This window comes from Syngnathus leptorhynchus, chromosome 4, assembly GCF_054491065.1.
Source record: "Syngnathus leptorhynchus isolate UIUO chromosome 4, UIUO_Slep, whole genome shotgun sequence".
NCBI lineage: Eukaryota > Metazoa > Chordata > Actinopteri > Syngnathiformes > Syngnathidae > Syngnathus > Syngnathus leptorhynchus.
Window position 1 is genome coordinate 11,760,936 of NC_141198.1, and position 24,955 is coordinate 11,785,890.

The window sequence follows — 24,955 nt, forward strand, 5'->3', positions numbered from 1 at the left end:
AATCACTCAAATATATATTTATATATATAAAACCCAAAAGTGTTTATTTTTTTTAGATGAACCCTTAAGTAATTTCATTTTTTTAAATGAAATGTATGTTTATTATAACTAATATAAATTAGCTTTTTTTTTATTTTTTTTTAGAACAAGTACATAATGGCACACTGATCATTCCCAATTGCCACTGTAAATATAATTGACATAGTGAAAACTAAAAATGATCATTTAAATACATTAGAGGATCTTCTCAAATCACTTAAACTTTAAGAGCTAGACATAATTATAAGTGGTCAACTGATTTCAGAGTAATTGTGATGAAATACAATGGAGATAATACCTTTGATAACAATACTTTTATTACAAGTTTTAACCAGTGGCGGCTAGTGGAATTTTTACTGGAGGGCTGAACAAGAAATCTTTTTCCTTTTCCATCCCTCTGATTGAGACTTAGATGGGTGGGCAGCGGTCGTGATAGACAAAGCTGCCACTGGTCACACATTTCAACACAGACTGGCTGTACAAACATACATGTACAATTTAGAGTTTCACACGCACGGCAGTTGCAATGAGTGGATTCAGAAGCACAGCAGCTGATTGGATCTGTCGCATCACATGATCTTGACCACGGGGAAGTACTTGTGAGACGTGAAGTCAAATTCAGGCAACACCTGGCGAGGAAAGTCAATCAAATTGAAGTGATTATAGTCGTTATAATAAGAATTGAAGTTATCCATACCATGGTCTCCTTTTTGTGTCCTCCAGCCAGGAGTTTGGTCACCACAAAGTTGGGTTTGGCCACTCTCAGGATACCATTCACCTGCAGTCACATAACACAAATGACTATGCATATGTTTTATCATCAAATCTATATGTATTATAAGTATGCATTGAATTACAAGAAAAAAACATTGCAAAAATGATTTCATTCTTTAGATTGTATTGAATGATGTTATTACTGTGTGTCTTGATACAGTACACATCGATTTGGAACTTAAACTCGCAAGTTCGAGTCACTGAAAGTAAAGACCTCTGAGTCCGGGCTGGGAACGTTTTCCAGGATTAGCTTGGCCTGCTGGAAGTGTTTGCTGGCAGCCAGGTAGAGGTCGGCAGAGCCCGGGGCGGGGTTGTACTTCTTCAGGTCAGACATTTCCTGTTGGGTGATGGGAGTTCCGTCATTAAATGCTCACTGAACTTTTCCAAATCACATCATGAGAAAAGCAAAAAACACACACCTTGAACTGTATGTAGTGTACGGGCGGGGGGGTGACCACGCTGTTGAAGGGTGCGAAGCGGTGCTCGTAGCGAACCTGCTCGCTGTCCAGCTCGAACTGAGGTTTGCGCACCTTGCCGTCCATGTCCAGTGCCACCATTGTCTGACCGCACGACGGACAAGGGTTACTTAACTGGCCTACTTAGTGGTGTCGAAAGAAGGCTGGCGCCGTTGTACCTTGTACATGCCGGCACACATGTTCTGGTAGGCTTGGCTCATGGTGATCTCTTTGCTCAAGGGACGGACTGCACACAAACGGTGACGGGTTTACTGAGGTCAGGAATTCCCAATTCAGGCACTTCCTTCTTTTTGCCTTTTCAACCGCAGTTACAAATAACAGAACTGAAGTTGGAACCTCACGTGAAGGTTGTTTGTTAGTGTTGAATAACTTAAACATGGAGTTGGTGTAAGACGGATTCACGATTGCGCACGTGTGGTAGTGTTGTCGTCTCGCTGATAACATCCTGCCTACCTTTCTTCTTCTTCTTGCTCTTTTTGCTGCTGCGTCCCTTCACCTGCTCCTCCAGGATCCTCTCCTCGGCTATCTGCGACGCATCCGCTCTGCTCAACGTAGACATCAGCCACGCGTACAGGAATTCCGACAGATACCTGCACGGTGACTCGCTGTTAGTCGCTTAGCTTTAGCGCAGCTATCTGTGGCTACGAGGCTGAGCGGCGTACCAGTAGATGTAGTAGTACTCGTGCATGCTGTAGAGCTCCAGCTCAAAGCCGCTGAGCAGGTACTGGATCATAATCCTCAGGTTGTGGTAGAGTATCCAGGTACCCAGGAAGGCCAGGTGCTGCCGCTGGGGCTCATACTTGACCAACAGGCTGTGCAGGGCCGCGTCAACCTTTTCTGCCTGCCAAGGGGGGCGGAGACGTGACTACCGTGCTTCTTAGATTCTGTTTGTGTACTGTGTGCTATTGTGAATGAAATGTCACCTCATCCTGCAAGGTAGCAAACTCTTCCAAAATGTGACCCAGCTTATCCCGCTGCCGAGCTCGGTTGTGTCCATGTATCTGGACCAAGCTGCAGAAAGGCTGACAAAATCAACCAGAAAGATAAAAGGATGAAAGTTCCGTCAATGAAGGTGAGAAGCGCAAAAGACAGGTGAGATACCCTCGAACAGTGTGTGATGAACGAGTCAACGTAGTCTTTGGCCTGGTGGTTGTTGAACAGACAGCACCTGTGTACACAAGATACACACACATACTTTGACGATTTCTCCTGGTGGGACGGTGGATGCCTCACAGCCATGAGTTCTGGGTTTGAATATGTATGGCATTTAGTCCCTAGTGCTATTTTTTTTTTGCTCCCACATTCTAAAACCATGCACGTCAATTTAACTCAGCATATCGAAAGGAAGAAGAAGCAGATGCAGAAGTACGCAGATAATAGCAGACTTACTTGTATGAGAGGACAGGTGGACTGACAAAGTATCGGAGGGCATCTTTGATCATGTCCTGCATCATATGTGTGCCAAACACTTTCTTGTTGTCAATCAAGAAAGTCGTCTAGATGGACCACAATAAATATATTTGTCATCGGTGCGTTACCGAGCAGAACGGGCTTGAACCTACCTGAAGTAAAGATCTGGACAGCACGCAAGGAGACTGCTCACTGAACTCACAGAAGAAGTCCTGTTCAAAGTAACAAACATTAAAAAAAAACTGAACATGAACTCTTTTACTCCTTTCTGCTTTTGATACCAGAATGCCGTGCAGGTTTGTGGTGTTGATGACGTCACAGACAGTCTTGATGCGCTCGATGAGCTTGCCGAAATAGGCTACCATGTCCTCCCTCTTGATGATCTTGGCGTAGCGGGGGAAGGTGGGTGGCAGCAGGCGCTGGTTGACCAATGGTTCAAAGCCCATCATGATGGGGTGATCTGTCATTTCAATCAATCAATGAGTTGTTCTTTTCAAAAACACCCGTGAGCTTGTGCACGTGTGTGTTTTTGTTAACCTCCTTTGGTGGTGTCGTTCTGTGACTGGATGCCATGTTGGACACTGGAACGAATGGCTGACAGGAGGTCAGCTGCCTGGGCAACGAGCTTCTGGGCCTCCCCCACCGAGCTGGTCTGTTACACAACGCAAACGAGCCTCGCTCACTTCCGTGCCTGTCACTGAAGTGGAACTTGTTCAAGTTACCTCTTTCTTGGTGAAGGCGATGAGTGCAGTTAGGAGAAGGCGCGTGAACTTGATACGGTTGAACAGTGCCAAGTATTGCTGGTGCTGGAAATAATAACAAACAGGAACGGCAATTTAGGGAACGAGAGCGGCGTGTCAGTATGAAGAATAGCCAGGAAGAAAAAGGATGGCGGAGGAATGCAAGTCAGTGACAGCAACTATACACGAGCACATAACTGACAAATCAAAAAACGGGAAGTTATTTTCATGACTCGCACTAAATATTTGCCGTCGATGCAGAAAAGGGAAGCCACGTGTTTGATTAGCTTCTATGAGACGATAAAAGTAGGGATGAATTCCCCGTAACGTATCAATCACTCACCTCCAGCTCCACCTCTGGGTTTCGTTGTTCGCCCTGACGACTGCGTGTGCTCTGAAAGAGGGACGGACGTGTGCACACACAAAACAAAAATATAAACCACCAAGTCAAAACATCAAACTTGATCAATAGGTTACCTTGACTTTCCTCTGCAACTCATCCTCCACATCTTTCAGCATGCCTGGAAGACAGTAAGGTGACATTCCAGATATTTGCTCTTGTTTAACTTTTTTTTTTTGAGACAACATGGTAAGAAAAATGTACCTGTGACCCGCAGGTCTGTGACATTGTTGGCCATCCTGAAGCCGTACGTCATGGCCTGGAAGTCCTCCTGCATAAAAATGTACAGACTACGTCAGCCCCGGGTTTGCACACTCACACATCCATCAAGATGTTAACCCGCTGCCCACCTCCTCAAACACGGCCGCTTTGTTGACTTTCTCCCGTGCGATGTCACAAATTTTCAAGATGCCAAGCGCGAAGGCCTTGAGGGCGGGCTCCTCGATAAGGTCCGGGTTGTGGACGTACAAGCAGGTGAACACCGTCTGAGCCAGGGAGTGGCCCTCCAGCCATGTGATCTACACGCGGTTCGGAGTACGGCATATGTACGTTTGCGAAAGATCGCTGGAATTTTCAGCGGGGAGACTCACCAAACAGCAGAAACACGTGTCCATGATTCCGATGAGTTCTGGAAGGCTCAAATCTTTCACCTTGATGGTGTGTTCCTATTATTATGACATCAAGCTTCGGTTAGATTTTCAAAAGGGGATTTGGATTTAAAGCCTGAGTTAGGGTTTCAAGTCTGAGTTTAGGTTTTAAATAAGCCCATCGTAAGAAAAACTTTCCTCTATGTAGAGCCTAATAAAATAACTTGTGCCTTGTGTCCGACGAGAGCAGTAGGATACCTTAATGGCCTGCTCAAAGTTGAGCACTTTCCTGTTGACTTGGTTCCCGATCATCCCGGCATCCATTTTGGGATCCATCATCTCGATGGCCGACATGGCCTCAAACAAGCCGAACCTGCCACCGTTTGAAAAGATTTTGTTTTTTTTGCTTTGAATTCATTTGCATATACGCTACTTGACTATTCCGGTTCTTTCCATACTCACAGCTTGTCATGAAGCAGCTCCCCAAGGCTTAATTCTGCATATGTAAAATGAAAGTAAATGTAAAGAGTGGGAAAACACCTTGTATGTCTATTATTATGTACCTTTACAGGAACTCTTGAAATCATGGGTGATGTCCACCCAGTTGGCATTGTTCTTCATTTTATCCGGGATGCCCAGACCCCAGCCGGCATCATCCTCCTCCACCGAAGACTTCATCACCATGGTGACAACTACATATATACACACAGAGCGGGCCAAACTAGACACATTTCTATATGCAACTCTAGCATCACACGGAGAGAGGCAGTTCATGCTAGGAGGGAGCCGAAAATGGTGTCAATTGCACGCTTGGCTGCACATAGTACTTGCTTGTTAAATGAAAATGGGGAGAACACTCATCACACTTATAAGTTTAGATGACTAAACCCTGTCTCAGTGTATTAAGATAACAATTACAGCTACAGCAAAACGACTAGAGCAGACTTTAAAGACATGTCTAACTGGAATCAGTTCAATCAGATAATCAATTATTATAAGTGAGATTCAGAAGATCATTTCAGCAGAGGATTCTACTACTTTATACACAATAATTATATATTATTATTATACTAATCTAGATCATTCGTGCATTGTATGCTATTTTCCAACTACATAAACAAATAGTGGCAGTTCACAATAACATGACATGCAGTAGATAATCTACAGCAACAACAAGCAACTGGGGTAAAGAAAGAGATGTGCACACACACTCCGCCTTTTCGTGAATGCAAACTAAATGACTCGAGGGACAGGGACAATATGAAAACAGACAAGGATTTCAAATAAAAACGATGCAGAGCTAGCAAGAGACTCATGCTAAAAGGCACTAACCAAGCTAACTTGATATATTTACTGTTTAAACTTTTCAACGTCTAACGAATGATGATACTAGTATACTTGTGGTGCTTTGACTGAAAAGAGAGACATACCTTATTATATTGTAATAGCCATGCAAGCTTTGGCTGAAAGGTGAAATATTTCACGGGAACTGCAGCCCGGGCGCAATAATATGACGTCATCAGTAAACTCTAACTGCAGGGAATTGTAGTATTTATTTATTTTTGCACATCGTCTACAACAAGCCGCCTTCCCGTTTGTATTTCACGCCCCAGTGCTAAACAGAACCCCATTCGCGTTGTATTTGGTGACGACCATGGCGCACTGGCTGTATCAAAGGCGTTTGAGTACGTAAAACCGCAGTGAGAGTCGTACTCTAGCGTGGCTCGCTCGCTCGCTCACTTTGACAGCCCCTCTCTCTCTGACAGTCGGGGGGGGCTGCCCCTCATCACAACATCACCGGGGCGTTTCAGCCAGTCAGCCTGTCCAGCCAGCCAGCCAAACACGCACTCTTAGCGAATAAATACACACCCTTCGATCGTCACTTTTATCTCAAGAGGACAGCCGTTCCTTGCTGCGCAGGTAAAAACAATGCTCATCCTTTTCGGGCGCCGCCCGAGCAGACTGCTCTGTCTCAAGCGGGCGGGGCGTTCTTAAAATCGGCTTTATTTGGAGCGCAGTCCCGCGTTAGCTGACTCGTCCCCGGCGGCAGGTACAACGGCCCCGGCCCGCTAACCTTTTTAGCCTCTTCAGCTTATTATTACGTATTTGCAGACAACCATGGCGATTTAGTTCTAAGCAACGACTTTGCGTTTTCATCTGCATTGTTATTTCACTTTGCTTCCGTGGTGCATTTATAAAGGGGTCGTCGGAATGCTGTCAACCATCTGTCATATTACAATGGCTGTCAAGTGACAGGAAGAACCTATGGTAGCAACAACGTCAATTTCGAGAGGGGTGGGGAACCTGCACGTGTAAATAAGTCCAAAAGGAGAAGGACCCCAAGACACAAGTGCTCATAACAATAAAAACGAAGTTCCCAATTCCGATACTTGCAGGTACCCATTGGCCCAAAGAGTCAAGTATTATTATTATTTTTTTTTTTTGCAGGTGATGATTAGCTTCTGGGCGCCCATCAATTTACTAAAATACATCATAAATGAATAATGAATTTCATGAAATGCATGATACAATTGTGCCTTAAGATATCATCTTAAAAAGCTTTTTGAGATCTAAGCCCTCGGCCAGTTTTTGTTTTCATAACAGCTGTAGCTGCAATAAAGTGCTGTCCAGAACACATGACACAAAACAACCACATAACTGCTAACAGTGCAGCAACACATGTAGACTCACATCTATGTATTTATTAGCGCAAGCATGGATCCAAATGTCCTTTGTCACAAAATGATGTGCTTGAACAAATAATTCAAATATATCAAAACAGTTGCCCTTAACAGTTGTCAATAAAAATTGACTTGTGACCCAATTTGGTCTCCATTCCACAGCAACACAGCTTCATTTTGTCTTCCAATGTCACATATTGTATACTCAGTAGAAGCATAATATAGTTAAGATGCAATGTCCTTCTACAACTGTTTATGACCAGCCTTATCTTGCCTTTCAAGTGCTCCTGTATTGACTTGCTCAGTTCACTCGAGTCACATTTTGAAACTGCTTGCATTTAGTGTTTATTTCTTTCGTAGACGCCGTAACATGTTGATGTGACAAAAATGAACAAACCCAAGATGGCTTCAGAGAAAGGGTGAGTCTTTTTTTTTTTTTTTTAACTTTAAAAACACATTTTGTGTAATCCTGTCTCACAAGAATTTGCTCTCTCTAAATCATACACCCTCAAGTGTTTTCTCATACTACTTCAATGTCCAGTGTTGCGTCAGTTTGGATTTGTTGTTTCGTTTTTGTGTACGAAAGCTTCACGTGAATGTTAGCATGGGAAAATGTGCAATTTTTTGTTCTTGTCGGTATTCTTCATTTTTAAATGTGTTATGTAAATGTACTGTATGAATTAAGACAACGTGACAGTAAAGAAATGTAATGAATGCCATGTTACAAAAATCTTGGAATATTACAAGAATAAACTAGTAATATTATTGACAAAACTGAAACTATACAGGAAATAGATCATGAGGAAAAAAGAAAAAAATACATTTGTAATACTACAAACATTACAAAAGTGTATTATTAAAAAAACAGTATAGGAGAGAAAAAAACATACAGCAATAATTTGGTAATATTAAATAAAAAACCCAAATTTATGAAAACAAAGCAGTTGCAGTTGACTATAGTGTTGTTGATGTAGAAACAATCATAAATTACAAGGATAATGTCATTTTAGGAGAATAATGTTTCAATATTCTGAACATTTACATGAATAATAACTTTTATCACTTAATGTTGATAAAAGAATTATACGATTTTTAATAGTAATAATTAAAGTAAATACCTACATTTATAAACGGTACATACGCCAATAAAGTTGTTATATCGTGAAAAAAAATCTTATACAATCACGTTTGAAATATCACAAGAAAATAACTTAGTCATTGGTTTCTGAGGAAAACACTAGAAAAAGTCTAAATAGCACAAAAACAACTGTTCATTTTTGATAAAAAAGAAACTACAAGTTTTCTACAAATACATGTTTGGAATAATACAAAGCACTTGACAATGGCATCATTTCTTTTAATGAGAATGCATTAATAAATAGGGAGTAAAAGTTGCAATACAATGAAAATAAAGGGATAATAAAGAGTAATATTATGAGGAAATTGTTTTATATTTCTTTTTAGCATGGCTCTCATAGCCTTTGATGTGTACTGTAAGTGTTGCAATGTGTTTATTTAGGCATGTATTGAACTCTTGGGCTGCCATGCTATTTCTTCCCGTGCTGTCCCCACTGTGCACTCTTGTCTGCTGTGTCTTTATAAGGACATGGGGAACATTGAGCTTCGCTGGGTACGGCTTTGACTCTCTTCTCACATGTACCGACCCGTTCGGCAACCTTTCACCCCGCTCGTCCAGTTGACCAAAAGGGCTGGCCATGTACTTACTGAAACTGTGTCTACTGAAGGACGCTGGTGTTTTTGTTAGTCCTATAAATACCACTTGCATTTTTGATATCTGTCAAAACATGGCCGCTTTACATGCAACCTCACTATGATTCGTTCCCTCGAGGATTATAATTCAATTTCGCTTTGAATCTGTATAAAAGCCGGTGATTTATTTCCTGTATTAAGTGTCATTTTGGAGGCTTTGAACTGAACAGGGTTCAAATAATACAGCACAAAAGTCTAAAATGGCTGACCTCAGATGACCCCGATGTATCCCAAAGGACATGTTTTCTCCCAAACATTCCAATGCGCAAATGAGTGGATAAAACACAGTTGTGTCCATTTTCTGCACTACAGATTTAAGACTGTTGTTTTTAGACAAAACTTAAAATAGTACAAAGGGATCCTTCAGAACTCAAAGGACATTGAACACATCAGTTGGTATCAATGATGGAATGTGAGAATCTTCTGCATGATTCGGAAAGCGTCTAAAGGCTATCTCAGCAAAGTGCGTAGTGGTACAATTCAGAAAAGGGTCTAGAGAGAGAAAAAAAAAAAAAACAGCAATGTTAACATGTATTTTCATTTCTAGGTTCAAATGTAACAAATTGTTACTGTTGCCCATTCCCCACTATTCAATTCTCCAGGCTCCATGTGCACCACTTATGTGCATCCTGGTCAGAAACCTTTAAATTATCTAAATATATTTGATAGTGTCTGGTTTGGCCAGAGGAAAAGTAACATGCATGACAAAATGTTTCACAAAAACAAATGAATATAAATTGTCAGATAAAAATGGTAACACCTTAGGCGTCTTGGGAAAGTGCAAAAACACACTCTGTCATGCATAAATTATATAATAATTATAAAAAAAAGAGCAAGGTTATCCTCAAATTTGGATTGAGAGGACACATTGCAAGAATGCAATCAAGAGTTGAAGAAATTCCATTTCAAGTTTTCTGACAACAGCGCTTGTTTCTCTCCCAGTGTCCCCAATAATTCGAGAGTGCAGATCCTGCTGGCCCAGCTGGAGAAGCTGTCCGGAGACTCCATGGTGAGGGATCCCGAATCGGCGCGTCAGATCACCTCCAAGCTCCTGCATCTCATACAGACACAGGGTGAGCACTAACAAATAAAACATCTCTAAACCTTATCGTCACGTCTGTAAACCTCCAGGAGCCAATTTTTTGTAGCATCAATAGAGTGAATCTTATGAATAATTGTACAGAACAGAGAATATCAAAATACTGTCTCTTTAAATGAATATATTCTTTAAGTTAACTGAAATAGTCCACAAATTGTGCACTCAAGCTTAAAAACCGGGAATGTGGTACCACTTTCCGCACTACCACTGCAATTTACTGACCTCTAGTGGCATCCACTATGCAGTACAATACATGGCTCTAAATACAGCAGGAGCAGGATTTCCTGTCAACTGTTTTGGATCCCTATTTACATATGGCAAGACAGTTAAAATACAGACAAATAACCCTTTTAGTGATTCAATTATTACTTTTTTAAATGATCAATTAATTTGTTTTATAGCATCTTAAGTATTGATCAGTCATTAACATTAGTTTCAGCTATTTGAACAAAAAAAAACATGCAAGAAAGGAAACAAAATGTCTGTATCTGCACAAACTGAAAAAGTTGTATGTTTTTGCCAAGGGATGCTGCTCACTTCTCAGATGTGTTCAAAGGTGGCATTTCAAGCCCTGCTGGCCACCACAACACCTCTCACTTTTCTTGAAGCCTTGAACATCGTCATACCTCCCTCGCATGACGAATGGGTGCAGCGGAATGTCTTACTGCGTCTGTCACCCTCATTCATGCCCCTCCTGTCTGTCAGCTGTTCCTCTCATCTGCAACACACACACATCACAAGACCCCCCCCCCCTGCAGGGTGTGTGATGCAGTTACCGATCTGTCTGGCGGTAATTGTAAACCTTGGGCTGGACTTTGGTGTCCTCAGGTTTCATGTTTAAAATGTGTGAGGCTCAGAGGGCAAGAACAAGGGTGGCTGGGGCATTGGCTGAGGCATTGACAGTTTTTTTTTTAGTGGACCGTCTCGCATGTCTTGACACATCACTCAAATTGTCTGTCATTTTATTCCTCCGCCTCTTGCTCCTCAGAACTAATTGGGGAAAATGTGTGAGGTCATGTTCTCATTTTTTTTACAGCAATAGATAGTGTATTTTGCACAGGCTTGTTCTGTGCACAGTGTCAAGGACATAGCTTTGGGAATACAATTAGCAAAAAATATAAAGTGTTTGAGAAACTATAAATGGAGCATCGCAACACCAGGACGCACTGGGACAATTGCCCCGACTCTCCAGGTAAAGCTTGATTTTACTCTTTAGATGATTGACTTTTTGGGAACACGAGTGACACTCACAAATGTTTCATTGTACTCAGGTGTCGGTGACAAGAAAAATAAGTGACAATTAAAAAGAAGCACAGTGGAATTTGATTGATAGATTACTGGATGGACCTATGTTTACACCTTTTGAATATCATCTCCAGTTTTTACTGTAGTAGTTGCATTATATTGATTACAGTGGAAACATATTCGAAAATGCTGTTCAAAAAACTGCAAACCAAATCACAATAATAAACCTCAAATATTTAAATCTGGCCTTGCACACATTCCCAACTCAAGTTAAGCGTGTTCCCGCATACATCAGAGGCAATAGGAAGTAAGTTAACTGCCCTGAAAAGGTTAAACATCATATGCCACTAGAAGTTTGGTATGGAAGCATTTGCAACTTGTAATAAATCACACATGCTAATAATAGTGCAAAATGGGCTGCCCGCCAGCTATTAAATGTATTTAAACTACCACATGTTGTTTGCATTTAATTTCCAAATTAGTTATCACTTACATTATTACTGTTATTATGTTTGCCAGATGAGGTAGTTGTGAAATTAGGAATCCCCCCCAAGAAAATCCACCTTTGTTATTCAAATTACTACTACTAAATGTTGTATGGGTGCTGATCTTATTTTGACACTTGGATGATAGCTTTGAAACTGTACCATTAAATTCATGAGATTGACAGTTTGACTCTGGAACATAGGAATACCTCTGAGAGTTTTCAGATTTTCATGAAATATTCTCATACACACAATAGATATGGCTTGTTTAAATTGAGCTTGGCCATAGCTGTATAAGAGATTCTCAAATGTTCTTCAGAATGAACAAATGACCAAATGTCCTACTACTTTTGTCCAAATAATGTGTATCATGCGAATGCAGGGAGCCATCCAGACACACTGGCAGGTTGTCGTGACTCCGAAGAAACACACACTTTTGAGTTGGAGTAGATGTATGAACATCCGTCTCTCCTGTTTGTCTTGCAGAGAAGACGTCGAAGGAGATGATGTCCAAAGGTACCAGCGGCATGGATGTCATCCTGAATTCACTGGAGGTCAGTAGGCTGTCTACCTACCGACTAATCCAACTAATCATTTAATTTCTAATAATCTGAATTTTGACAGATCACCCGAGACACCCAGACCATTTTGAACATCTTATGCATACTCAGTGAGCTGCTGACCTTGGGTGAGTAACCTACAGTTGTTGATGTTCATCTTCTAGCCATTCATCATTTGTTCACTCTTATATTTCCTATGGTGTTTTTAAAAAAAAAAAACGTGGTCTTTAGCTTTCACTCACCATCCAGGCAGAACATAGTTCCTCCCTAACATAACAGTTTGACATTCATTTGAGATGTATCACTGTCTCTTCATTGGTGTAGGCAAAGGACGCAGAGTGGGGATCTTTGTATCAAAGGGAGGAACAGCGGTGTTACTCCGCATTCTAATCAACACCAACAAAGACTTTCACCCCAGCGAGGAGCTCATGTTGCAGCTTCACTCCCTACTGGCCAAGGTGGGCCCGAAAGGTAGGACACTTGACAAAGACCGTATGTTCCAGACTAGGGATGGGCGAATCCCGATACCAGCTTTATTTCAAAGTATCGGTACTCGTGCCTCTTGTGGCTGTTTTATGATCAGGAATTAGAAATGACAAATAAGACTAGACCTTTGCTATCAATTTTACGCAATTGCTTTATTGTGCGTATGCATATGTGTGTGTGCCTTTAGACAGGAAGTTGGGCATAAAGGCACGTCTGACTGGCGCTCTGAACATCACAATAAATCTTATCAAGAAGAACCTCCAAAATGTCAAGTTGCTCCTGCCCTGCTTGCAGGTTCTTCGGGTTTACTCAGCTAACAGTTAAGTCAGCCTCAACGTTGCTCAATCGTCATTCATCCCCCCCCCCCCCCCCCCAAAAAATCATTCTGTTTAAATTTTTTGTTTTTTTACCTCTGTGAAGTTATTAACGCCATATCCCTCGGCAAAAGTGGAGCTATTGAGTTGATGTTCAAGATTGTGGCACCGTACAGCAAGAAGAACACGACCCTGATCAAGTACGTATGAAATGATACCAAATACTCCACAAAATGTCAATGGCCTGGCTGCATTTGTAATTCTCGTTTGTGTTTGTAGGGTCGCTGTGGATGCGCTCTGTGCTTTACTCAAATCCAGTGAGTAGTGATTTAACCTGGTGCACTGGTTTGATGCCTCTTTAGTGTTACATTCTGATGCCAAGCTGTTCTGGAATATGGGGGTTGATTCCTTGATTGATAAAACTGACTGGCAAAAAAAAATCTGAAAGTGGGCAAATGCTTTTTCATGATTTACTTCATCGTATCTCCTGGTTCTCCATTCAGAGACAAATGCCCGGCGGGCAGTGGAAGGCGACTACGTTCCCACCCTGCTCTCTCTCTACCTGGACTGGCACCGCAAGGACACGTGGCATCGTCACACGGTGATCCGTAAGGGGCTGCTGGGCTGTCTGCGTAACGTCACCAACATCAAGCTGGGCAGGCGGGCGTTCACCAAAGCCGACGGCATGCGCATTCTCTACAACTCTTCAATAGTGAGTGAGAGAGAGTGTTTAATAAATGGCAACACACATAATAGCCTACAAGTTACATCATCACAAAGCATTTACGATATTTGGCTTTTGGGTAAAAAAATTTCACCTTCGCAGGTGAACATAATTCCGTTTTTTTGAAGGCAAATGAAGTTGAATTGCAAGGTTTGTTGTGATGTCATCTTATTTCCACTGTGATATTTTTCCAGGAGTGTCTCTCGGTGCGTACCTTGGATCCTCTTGTCAACGCTTCGAGTCTCATTATGAGGAAGTGCTTCCCCAAAAATCGCCTGCCTCTGCCTACCATCAAGTCGGCTTTCACTTACCAGTTGGAGCACGTGCTGCCTTCAGGGCCGGTCGCAAAGCTCTACAGCCAACCCCCCGAAGGTGAGAAAACGTGCTCAAAAACATCACAGAGTAGCTCCGCGTTGATTGCACGCACGCACGTACACACACGCACACACACAAGTAATGTTTCTCACACACTGCTACACTTACAGGAAGAACACATGCTCAGGTCTGCAGCGAGCCCTTAAAGAAGGGTAAGACTGTTCGAGACAATGCATGAGTCATCACTAAACTAGCGTGCATCATACATGTTTCATATCATGCTTCTTTCATGCTCTTAATGGTCATTTATTCACATGTAAATACAGCATTGCACCGGAATAATGCAGGTAGACTGAAGAACCAATTGAGAGGACTATACGTGTTCCTCTGTATCAGGTTTTATGATCCACATTCAGCAGTCATAAAAATATTCTGTCTCTATTTCTGATTTCCATTTAACACTCATCCTGTTTGTGTGTGCTTCATAATGGAGCAGTGGGCAACTTTGCAGCAGCTGCAATGTACAAAGGAGTTGAATGCGCCGGTCAAGGGCAACGCTGCTTCACTTTTTACTTTTTAGGCCATCAAGCCTATGGCTACTAAAATAGCTCATCAGCAATCAAAATACTATTGGTATTATTTAGGTCAGGAGGACAGTGACATCATCATTTTCTACTATCACACAGTCATGGTGGTCATCAGCATTATCATGTACTTGAAGAAATGTTCCTTTTTCTTTCACAAGTATGTATTATCATTTGATCATAGCTGCATGATCTTTGTGTGGAGCCTTAATGATATACTATGTTCCGTATGTCCAACCAGTGGACGACGTGGTGGATGACAGTGACGATAACGAGGATACAGAGGCAGACACGGAGAACGATACAGAGAACGAGGAAGATGAGAAGGATTGTGGCTCCCTGGTAATTCTTGCACTTGTTTTTTTTTTTTTTTTTTCTTCCCTCCCTGCCTGTAGAAAGGCATTTTTGCCCATGTAGTGGTTTATCCTTTTTATCAGAACGACGACATTGAAAAAGATGTAAACAAGCTCCACCCTGAGAAGATCCCGACTCGACCTTACGAAGAGTTAAGAGTCTATGAGAAGTTTTTTGTGGAGTTGTCTCAAGACTTTCAGGTATGGCTGAATGATTTTGAAAAATAATGACGGACTATAAAGAAGAGGAAGAAAAACAATGTGGTGCATTCACACAAGTGTAATACGTGTTGCTCCTATTTAGGGTTTCAACTTTGAATCTTCCACAACGTCTTCACAATCCGCTCAGCCCATCGTTGTTCCCACAGCTCAGCTGCCGTCCCCGAATCACGTCAGTGCACGGACCGCTCACGATGTCAGCAACTCCTTTGCTCCCAGTCCCATTCTTCATGCTTCACAGGCTGACACCGGAGATTGTGCCAAGAACCTCGACCAAAAGGTGGCGGCACCTAAGAATCCAGCTGAGCAGAAACTATCACAAGCATCTGAATGCCTCACCTTAAATGCGGACGAGATGGAAAGCAAACAAAAACAACCGAAGCCCACGCAGTCCCCTCTGCATTTGGAGGGCATCGCCATTCGCTGTTTGGCAGCAGCAGCGGGAGCAGGAGGAGGAGGATCAGACTGCGGCTCGGAGGGCGCAGAGGATGAAGTCGGCGAAGGGGCCGTCCTGGAGGTCCCCGACACGGCTCAGCTTCTCCCACTTCACGACCTGGACCTTTATGTGAAGATGGTGAAGCAGACAAAGTCTGTGCCGCACTACACTGAAGTGGCCTACCCAGACTACTTTGGTCATGTGGCCCCCACGTATCGGGAACCTCTTCTGGAGAGGTTGTACGGGGTACAGAGGTGGGCAAATGTTGTTGGTGAAAATCATTTGACAATTTTGACACACCTTTAGGGCAACATAGTTTCTTGGCACAGCCTGAAATAATGTGCTCCAAAAATCAACCAATATGTGATTTTGCCAAAGCTAAACCATGCAACGATTCACTCAAGTCCCCCCCCCCCCAAAAACAATAGATCTTTTAAATTTGTTCATGTAATCATGCAGGTCTAAGATATTCCAAGATATCGAGAGGTTGATTTACCCAAACCACATCATGGATAAAGTCGTTTATGACCTCGACATTCCCGGGTATGTTTTTTTTTTTTTTTTCCATTATAAATGATTGTTTTTTTTTTTGTCAGTTCTGAATATAGTCTGTTATTAATATTATTAATTTGCAGCTGTCCCGTGATTGAAAGTGACGGCGAGTCGCTGAAGTTCAACTCTCAGTTTGAATCTGGCAACGTCCGGAAGGCCATTCAAATCAGGAAGTAAGTATGCAAATCTGTGATGACCAAGTGTCGAGTTCAGTCGTCACATGATAGACATTGTGCGCAGGTACGAGTACGACTTGATTCTGAACTCGGACATCAACAGCAACCACCACCACCAGTGGTTCTACTTTGAGGTGAGCGGCATGCGCGTGGAAACCATGTACCGCTTCAACATCATCAACTGTGAGAAGTCCAACAGCCAGTTCAACTATGGTGAGATTACGACTCCATCCCGCTCGTTATGAAGTCAAATTGCATTAAGTGGTGCCTTGAAATATGGGTTTTATTTGCTCCCAATTCCACTCGTAACTCAAATCAAGTGCTCCCAATGAAGTCAGTGAAAATGCCATGAATCTGTTCTACCTTACCAAAAAATCCCAATAAAACGTTTTGTGTCTATAATATAGCACTTTATAAAAAGTTAAGTTCATGGCCACAAACATAATCAAAGCAAACAAATTTGGTCTGACAAAGTCTTATTTCTTGAAAGACTCCCAAGTTTCACCTTAAAGGACCACTCAGAATGTGTATGGTAATATCTGTGTAAGTGCGTGTGTGTTTGTTTAGGCATGCAGGTGCTGATGTACTCTGTTCGGGAGGCCATCAGTGGCAGGCCTCGCTGGGTCAGAACAGGAACAGACATCTGTTACTATAAGTAGGTCGGATTCATGTCTTACCAGAATATGTAGAAATTTGCGTCGGGTGGAATCTTTGTACCTCCAAAATTTTTGAGGAGACCCCAAAAACATGTTTGTTCCAGCATTAACACTGCAGTTATAATTTGAAATGATTTTTAAATTCAATTCTTTTCTTTTACAACTCTTCACAAAAACCAATGTATTACAACTGTCCTTTGATCAAATAAATGACAAACTTGCAAAATTGCAAATGTTTTTCCCTCTGGATATTAGGAATTTATTTTTCCTCTTGCCGTGACAACAGAGGAAGTAATATTCAACTCCATTCAAATCAGATGACAATTCTTTTATGGTTTTGTCATTTTATTTGCGCTAAAATTGCAACTTATATGCCATGCACTAATACATATCCAAATATTCAAAAGGAAATAATCTTGTTCACGGTACTTTCTTTCATGAATTTGAGAGGACCAATTGTGTTAAAAACAGTTTTTTTCAACAGTTTTTAAGGCATTTATTTAACTTATTTTTTTCCCCCACCGCAGAAACCATTTTGCCAGAAGTTCCATTGCAACTGGGGGTCAAAAAGGGAAGTCCTACTACACGATGACCTTCAGCACCACCTTCAGTCACAAGGACGATGTCTGCTACTTTTCTTATCACTACCCGTACACATATTCCTCTCTTAAGGTATTGTTATTACACACTGCCTGGTGTTGGCAGAACTTTTGGGAATTGTAATGCCAATTTTTGTTCCATTGTATATTGGCAGATGCACTTGTCAAAGCTAGAGGCTATGAAGCCGCCTGGGATATACCTGCGACAAGATGTCCTGTGTGAGACATTGGGGGGAAACAGCTGCTTGCTCCTCACCGTCACCGCCATGCCAGAATCGAACTCCAGTGATCACATCTGCCAGTTTAGTGAGTCAAGCTCGCATTTTACAACTTCATTACGATTCCAGCGTCTATGTAATATTAGATTGTATCGTTTTACTCACATGATCTAATTTTACGTTATTCATACGAAAATGAAAATGTTCATGTGAAATTGTGACTTTTCTCTTGACAAACAAACAAACAAACAAACAAACAAACAAACAAACAAAAAGAAGACGGCAAAACTGAGCTTCCTTTTGCAGGAAATCGGCCATTGATCTTCCTGTCAGCCAGAGTGCACCCCGGGGAAACCAATGCAAGTTGGGTGATGAAAGGCACCCTGGAGTTCCTGATGGGTACGAGCCTGCTGGCAGCCACCTTGAGAGAGTCCTTCATCTTCAAGATCGTGCCCATGCTCAACCCTGACGGCGTCATCAACGGAAAGTGAGTGCGGGGGTGTGCAAAATTGACCAGACCGGCAGCTTTTAAAAATTCTGCCTTTGTTTTGGTTTAGCCATCGATGTTCTCTGAGCGGGGAAGATTTGAATCGCCAGTGGCAAAATCCTAATCCTGACCTGCACCCGACCATCTACCACACCAAGAGCCTGCTGCAGTACCTTGCGCACACGCAGCGAACACCACTGGTACACATCGGCGCCACATCCGTGATTTGAGGATTGGTCGCGTGAGCTGTTACGATGCGTGTCTCTACGTTTGTGCTCTCAGGTGTTCTGCGACTACCACGGTCATTCCAGAAAGAAAAACGTCTTTATGTACGGCTGCAGTTTGAAGGAAACGGTATGGCAGTCCAACATCAGCGCAACACCCTGTGACTTAGAAGAAGATCTCGCATACAGGGTGAGTGCACACACACACACACACACACACACACACACACACACACACACACACACACACACACACACACACACACACACACGCACACACACACACGCATTGGTCTGCTTTTCATTATTGCCCGTGTTTTCAGGCCCTTCCAAAGATTCTCTCCCAGATTGCGCCAGCCTTCAGCATGGCCAGCTGTAGCTTTGTGGTGGAGCGCTCCAAGGAGTCGACGGCGCGCGTGGTGGTGTGGCGGGAGATCGGCGTGCAGCGCAGCTACACCATGGAGAGCACCGTCTGCGGATGCGACCAGGGCAAATATAAGGTGACTTCAGTTTTTGCCGCACAACTATGAGGTTTAGTGTGTGGAAAATAGATTGTTTGACAAGAAATTTTACTTTTAAGATATTAAAGTTGCAACATTTTGTCAATAAACTTAGAAATCCTTTTTTGAAATGAGAAAAAAGTCACAATTTTAGATCCATGTATTTATATAAACAACAGTAAAATGGTGATTAGAAAAATACAACATTTATGTGGATAAAACTATAATTTTACATGCCACTCGTGCTATTCTGATGCCCCACCTCTAACCAAGAAGAAAGCTTCCACCAGATGGTGCTGTAGTCCTTTTTTAGTCCTTTTTTTTATTTTATTTTTTTATTTTTTTCCACTGACCCTGAACCAACAGCCTGCCATGACAACAGAGAAACTGTTGTGAAGGAAAGCTTTGGCCATTGAAAGGTGCTTTCTTGTTTTGTATGGCCAAATGGTACACCATGAAGCCTTTTTGAGTGGTGGTCCCAAGTTGTGGTGGTACTGCCTGTATAGTTACATTAAGTTTTGACTGATTATGTTTAGACAATAAAATTGCATAAATAAATAACTAAATAAATAAAATAATAATAAATAGATAAATAGACGTTGTGGCCCAATACAGTGGCAAACTGCATAAAAAGCACTCTGTGAACGTGTGGTATACTGTACTGTATGTTTGTGACCACTGACCACTTCTTTATGGATAATCCAGAGACTCCTACAACAATGCACATGAATCTGCACTTTCTGTAACAAAATTACAGTTATCTGAACATGTATTGACAGCAAAACCTTTCTCCAGGTTGGTGGTTATATCACAGCGCCAAATTAAAGTCAATATATGTCCAAGTAATTGTATCACAAGTTATCTTGATGTGCAATTCAGCTTTTAATGAATTGATATGCGGGCAGGGTTTTCAAGTCGGCACCAAAGAGCTAGAAGAGATGGGAGCTCAGTTCTGTGTGGCCCTTCTAAGGCTTAAGAGAATGACGGGGCTCCACAGCCATCAACACCTGCTGGACCTGGAGAGCGACCTCATTGGGACACAGCCCAAAGTAGTCAGGTTAGTAATGACACTCGAGAGGACTAAACGGCGAGTCAATAATTTTTCAACAACTGAAGTCAATATTAATGTGTTTGTAATATTTGGAGAAAATTAAGTTGAGATCTTATGAAAAATAAAGCACAATGAAAACAATTAACAACTATCATTTTATGTGATTATCGTCAACTCTCAGAGAAAGAATCAGACGTTTTGTAATTATGTGTTAACAATGACAGCGTTTTAGGACGAATAAAGTCGTGATATTAGAGAAAATTTTATGTGAGTAAAATGTGAGTTTTTTGGAGAAATAAAGCCTTAATATTCAGAGAACAAAGTTTCAATTTTATAATTATATTTGTAGCATAAATGTATGATGCACATCCAACTGACAATTTTAATTTTGTACAAAAAAACTTCACTTACTAAGTAATGGTGTTCCAGATATTGGCTGTCATCCCAACGTTTCCAAACAACAGATGACAAAACGTAACAACGAGCTATTTGTTTACGTAATCATTTGGATGTTTGCTGTCTCTGTTAAGACACTTGATGGCTTTATTCTCCAAACCACTTAACGCTCACCCCCCTCCCAGTACCACCCCTCCCATGAGCATCTTCCTCTGGCCTTCTCCCTCTCCTTTGCTCTCATATTGGGTAGGTATTCATTTATCATTGATGCCTTTGATCATTAAGGGACTCGCAATGTTCTCTCCTCTGAGATTGGATGCTCTCAGGCAGGCAGGCAGGCAGAATGTTAGCACTTAGCATTTAATAGTTCGTCATCATTGCAATGATATTGTGGCCATTGGGAGCGTCTGCCAGTTTGTAAAAGGCAAGATACGGTCAGTGTGTGCGTGGATGTAAATGATGATGCACGCGCGGAGTGGAGAATGGAACCCAAAGAAAAGGACATTTCCTGTTCACTCGCAACTCTCATCACCATTACACGCACACATTTACAGTACACCATTTGTGTGTCTGTCTCCCCCTTGTACCGGCGTGACACTGGAGAGACGGCCCCTGATGGACTGTCTCCCCGGGATCGTATTTCAGACCATTAACACCATTAAAAAGCCACTAAAACCTCAAAAGATGCTGCAGGCGTTTAAGCATTGGGACCCACGGGGAAGGAAAGACAGAGGCGTCCTTGGCTAGCCATTTTAATTCCAAATGACCATGTATAATTGTTTTTAGAATCATGGATAAACAAATTTTAAAGTCAAAAGAACAGGTTCATATGGTAATAATTGGTTTTATTTTTTGCCTGCTAGATCACCTTTTTTCGAATACTACTACTAACACTAATATATAATAATAATAATATAATAATTGCTGTAGCTAATGTATTGTTGTCCATTTATTCACATACAGTGACAGGGAAAAATGAAATGCTCTTTGATTACATGGTAGAAATTGGTGTTTTGCATTTCACTTCATATTCATGGGGGAAATTGATTTGGTACACAGTAGACAGCGTTGCATGCTTTGTCGCATAAGCCAAGGTACATTTCATGACACTTTTGTTTGGTGGTGTGCTGTGAGATTTTCCTGATTTGAAATAGGTGCCTCGGCTCAGTACCGGGTGGGAAACACGACTTGATTAAACCAGTAGTTTCAATGATGCCGCATGTATCTGCCTGCAGCTGCCCCACCACCTACGTGACGGATGAAGATGAGCCGTCCTTCCTGGAGGCGGTGGATTACAGCGCCGAGAGCAACGACGAGGACACCGAGGTGGACCTGGAGGCTGCCGCCGCCTCCGTCGCCACCAGCACGGACGCAGGCGAAGTCCCGGAGCGGCTGTCCGACTCTGAGAACAATCACGATGCTTGGAAATCTGAGCCAGTCACCAGTAGCCACTGATTTTTATTTTTAAATTAATTATTTATTGTTTTTTTTTTTTTTTAAAGCAGAATTTCAACTCCAAAACCAATGACGGTAACCACACTCACAGCTTCCATTATATACGACCAGTTGTCGTCTTGAAGGCTGGATTTACGCTACAAGTCTCCGCTTCCCTATTTACTGCGTACTGCTAAATAATAATAAAAAAAAATCAATGCATGTAAAGACATGTCAACCAACACAGGGCAGCGACAATGATAAATACATAATATGCTAAATTTAAAACTTTAGTTGGCTGTAAAAAATAAACAGAACATAAAGTTTACCATTCGATGCACCTGTTGCAAAACACTGCTAATTTACTTGGCTCTCTGCCCTCCATTTTGTGTATTCTGATGACCTCACATTGGCCTCACTTAACCCATGTAGTGTAAATCCAGCCTTAAAGCCGGTCACAGCACGAACCTCCGCAACTGCGTTGTTCGGAGTTGGTGGGTCTATTTGGCCTGCTGTTTGGTGTAAAACTTAAGACAATCCCCGTGCAAATGGGTGCAGTCATGCAATTTCTTTCCACATTGACCCTGGGGTGGCATCAGAAGCTCACACGGGCCTTCATGTTGTTACCAGACCCCTCTCTCCCTTGATCCCTCCCTCAAAAACCAAGACGCCTTCCTTCTCACATTCACACTGCACTTTAACTTGTTCACTCCCCACTTTCTGTCTTAGCACGAGCTGTGGTGGAAACCTCACTACTGAACTCAAGTGTTCCCTGCGTAAGACACTTGACGACACTTGACCTCACAAGCTCCCCTCTGCCCCCTTTCAGTGCAATGCACATACAGCGGAACCTTTAGTGGAATACAAAGTCATAAAATACGGATGTATTTCTATGCTAACTTGTATTACCTCATGAAATCTCCGATAGGTGAGCTTGACGAGGATTCCGTGTTAGCGCTAAGGGGCACAATTGGAGCGCAATTTTAGGGGTACAACATTTCAAAAGAACAAACACGGATTTCCGTAGAATTAATCATTTCTGTGAAGTTAAATTTCATCCGTGCATTTTCTCTTATGCTCATTCTGTTTAGGGGAGGTGGAGCCTATCCCATAAATGTCATACTCTACTATGAGTTTAAAAAATATATATATTTTGACACAATTTTTGAAATTATAATTGTAATAATTTTAAAACATGTTTAAACTCATAAAAACAATTTATGGATACATTTGCTGTATTTCTTTCAAATTATAATTGTATTTTTTTGTAATTTTGTGCATTACATTTTTTCATGCCATTTTTCAAATCAAATATTCAGAACTCAGAATTATCATTCATCATTTTTCAAATTTACTGTGTATCATTTCTCTTCAACATATTTTTTCTTATATTTCCTAATTATCAATTTATGGAATGAAAAAAAATCTTTTATTTGCATCCTAACTTTACAAATTATAAATTGCTTCTGTCCTTAAATTTGAAAACATCCTTTTCTTACATTTAAGTCATTTGTTCAAATCATTTTGAAAACAATTTTCTGAACCATATTTTCTTTCCTAACATTTATAGCCATTTGTTTACATTTTTTTTTTAAACCCAAAAAAGTTTTTAATAATATTCACATTTTTTAAAAATCATTTTATTTTCCTTACTGGTGAACAGCAGCGATCCACTCTGCTTAACTCATTTTTTTTCTCTCCTTTGTTGCCTTTTTGTCATCGTGACCATGTTCATTTGCTGCAAAAGTTTAGTGAGAGGCCTTTTCACTTTTACATTAGAATATTTAGCATAAAACACTGGCGCACCATCCATGAATATTCAATGATGGACACAATTTCACCCTGACATGGATAAAGTAACTTTCCCTTCTATGCTTTTGGGCAAAAAAACCCAAAAAAATTGAGGTTCCCCCTTCAACCCCCCCAAAACAAACATGTTTCTACAGCACAGTTGTTGAATGTTCACAAAGACACTGCAGTGCACACAATACGCAGCAGTAAATATTGAGCTTAGATGAACCAGAAGCCGCATAGAACACGCTCATGATGTTTGTATCTTTCTATTTATCCAGTATATCCACATATATATGTATATGTGTGTTTAAGATGGTGCTTTTGTGTATTGAGAGTCCAGCTACAGCCGAGTAGTCTGTTCCACTTGCTTGTGAACATGCATTTTCTTTCCACTTGTTGATTTCTTTACAGCGATATTAATGGAGTATTGTTTCAAGGATGCAACCTGTGTGTATATTAGGCATCTGAGCATGGGAGTGCTTAAGTGTGTACAATTTTTAAGTTATTCCATTATTCAGCTGCACTAATGCTTTGCAACTGTTCCCTCTCTCAATTTGATTACGCTTCCCCTCACTCTGGCCATTTTCTCCCTCCATCAAAAACCTCTCCATCTTTTTTTTTTTTTTTTTTTAACTTGCATTTTGTTTCACTCACAAACGTCTTAACAGTTGCGTGTATTTGTGTGTGTGTGTGTGTGTCTGATGGTAAACCAAATGGAGATTTTTTTGGTGGGGGGGGCAAATAGAAGCAAAGAGTCAAGAATAAGTCAAAAATAAAATGTGAATGTGATCAACTTAATCTGTTTTTGTGAACTATAAATGCTGGATCTAAAACTGGTGATCATAAAAAGGTTTAGCGATATGCCGCTGTTCGGGCGTCGTCTGGTTACGATGCAGTTTTTTTGTTTTAGTTTGGTGAAACTAGCGTGACAGCTAGCAGCTGACATGGGCACAATCCTCTTTCAACTTTCAAGATCTGCTGTTTGATTTGTGATTTGATGAACACATCGGGATAGGCGTGGATTGAGTGTGTGAAAACCAAACTTCTGCCTTCCGTCATTGATGGAGCGGGGGTTTGGCGCAGCGACCAACGAGTTTGATTTTTCGGCATGTTTCCCGTTAACAGTTAACAATTAACAAGATACGACAATAAACAAACACCCTGTCACAAA

The 24,955-nt window shown here is 41.5% G+C and overlaps 2 protein-coding genes across 5 annotated transcripts; one reads left to right on the plus strand and one right to left on the minus strand.

Moving 5' to 3' along the window:
- Window positions 1-338: 338 nt before the first annotated feature.
- On the minus strand, window positions 339-6,462 carry naa35 (N-alpha-acetyltransferase 35, NatC auxiliary subunit). Of its 2 annotated transcripts, none has more exons than XM_085909626.1 (23): window positions 6,296-6,462; window positions 4,990-5,118; window positions 4,889-4,922; window positions 4,685-4,799; window positions 4,430-4,504; window positions 4,190-4,357; window positions 4,044-4,110; window positions 3,917-3,960; window positions 3,783-3,833; window positions 3,422-3,505; window positions 3,237-3,351; window positions 2,981-3,159; window positions 2,852-2,911; window positions 2,679-2,785; window positions 2,391-2,457; window positions 2,213-2,311; window positions 1,952-2,130; window positions 1,743-1,879; window positions 1,448-1,515; window positions 1,233-1,373; window positions 1,028-1,150; window positions 737-817; window positions 339-668 (listed from the first exon to the last, which is right to left on the minus strand). In XM_085909626.1, exons 2-23 carry the CDS (start codon window positions 5,108-5,110, stop codon window positions 609-611), a joined length of 2,175 nt encoding a protein of 724 aa, XP_085765752.1. In that variant the 5' UTR covers window positions 5,111-5,118; window positions 6,296-6,462; the 3' UTR covers window positions 339-608. The 2 variants fall into 2 exon arrangements, with proteins under 2 accessions (XP_085765752.1, XP_085765751.1); XM_085909625.1 differs by lacking the exon at window positions 6,296-6,462 and adding an exon at window positions 5,857-6,114.
- agtpbp1 (ATP/GTP binding carboxypeptidase 1) lies at window positions 5,948-24,955 on the plus strand. 3 transcript variants are annotated; one of them, XM_085909624.1, is made up of 27 exons: window positions 5,948-6,346; window positions 7,468-7,526; window positions 9,820-9,950; window positions 12,193-12,260; window positions 12,331-12,394; window positions 12,591-12,737; window positions 12,940-13,071; window positions 13,173-13,266; window positions 13,346-13,383; window positions 13,570-13,778; window positions 13,985-14,162; window positions 14,931-15,031; window positions 15,127-15,243; window positions 15,347-15,433; window positions 15,503-15,951; window positions 16,157-16,240; window positions 16,333-16,422; window positions 16,490-16,638; window positions 16,993-17,080; window positions 17,609-17,753; window positions 17,836-17,986; window positions 18,205-18,385; window positions 18,456-18,585; window positions 18,668-18,799; window positions 18,933-19,109; window positions 20,015-20,166; window positions 21,792-24,955. In XM_085909624.1, the coding sequence occupies exons 2-27, from the start codon at window positions 7,495-7,497 to the stop codon at window positions 22,009-22,011; spliced, it is 3,546 nt and encodes a 1,181-aa protein (XP_085765750.1). In that variant the 5' UTR covers window positions 5,948-6,346; window positions 7,468-7,494; the 3' UTR covers window positions 22,012-24,955. The 3 variants fall into 3 exon arrangements, with proteins under 3 accessions (XP_085765750.1, XP_085765747.1, XP_085765749.1); XM_085909621.1 differs by having other exon boundaries at window positions 5,948-6,111; window positions 6,193-6,346; window positions 15,347-15,951; XM_085909623.1 differs by lacking the exon at window positions 5,948-6,346 and adding an exon at window positions 6,708-6,822 and having other exon boundaries at window positions 15,347-15,951.

Excerpts from the sequence above, each read along its gene's own strand:
- naa35 (XM_085909626.1), bottom strand. The coding sequence starts at position 5,110 with ATGGTGATGAAGTCTTCGGTGGAGGAGGATGATGCCGGCTGGGGTCTG. Across the intron at positions 4,111-4,189 it reads AAGCGGCCGTGTTTGAGGAG|GAGGACTTCCAGGCCATGAC; the intron begins GTGGGCAGCGGG and ends ATTTTTATGCAG. Across the intron at positions 669-736 it reads GACACAAAAAGGAGACCATG|GTGTTGCCTGAATTTGACTT; the intron begins GTATGGATAACT and ends TTTCCTCGCCAG.
- agtpbp1 (XM_085909621.1), top strand. The coding sequence starts at position 7,495 with ATGAACAAACCCAAGATGGCTTCAGAGAAAGG. Across the intron at positions 13,384-13,569 it reads CTGTGCTTTACTCAAATCCA|AGACAAATGCCCGGCGGGCA; the intron begins GTGAGTAGTGAT and ends TTCTCCATTCAG. Across the intron at positions 17,081-17,608 it reads ACAGACATCTGTTACTATAA|AAACCATTTTGCCAGAAGTT; the intron begins GTAGGTCGGATT and ends CCCCCACCGCAG.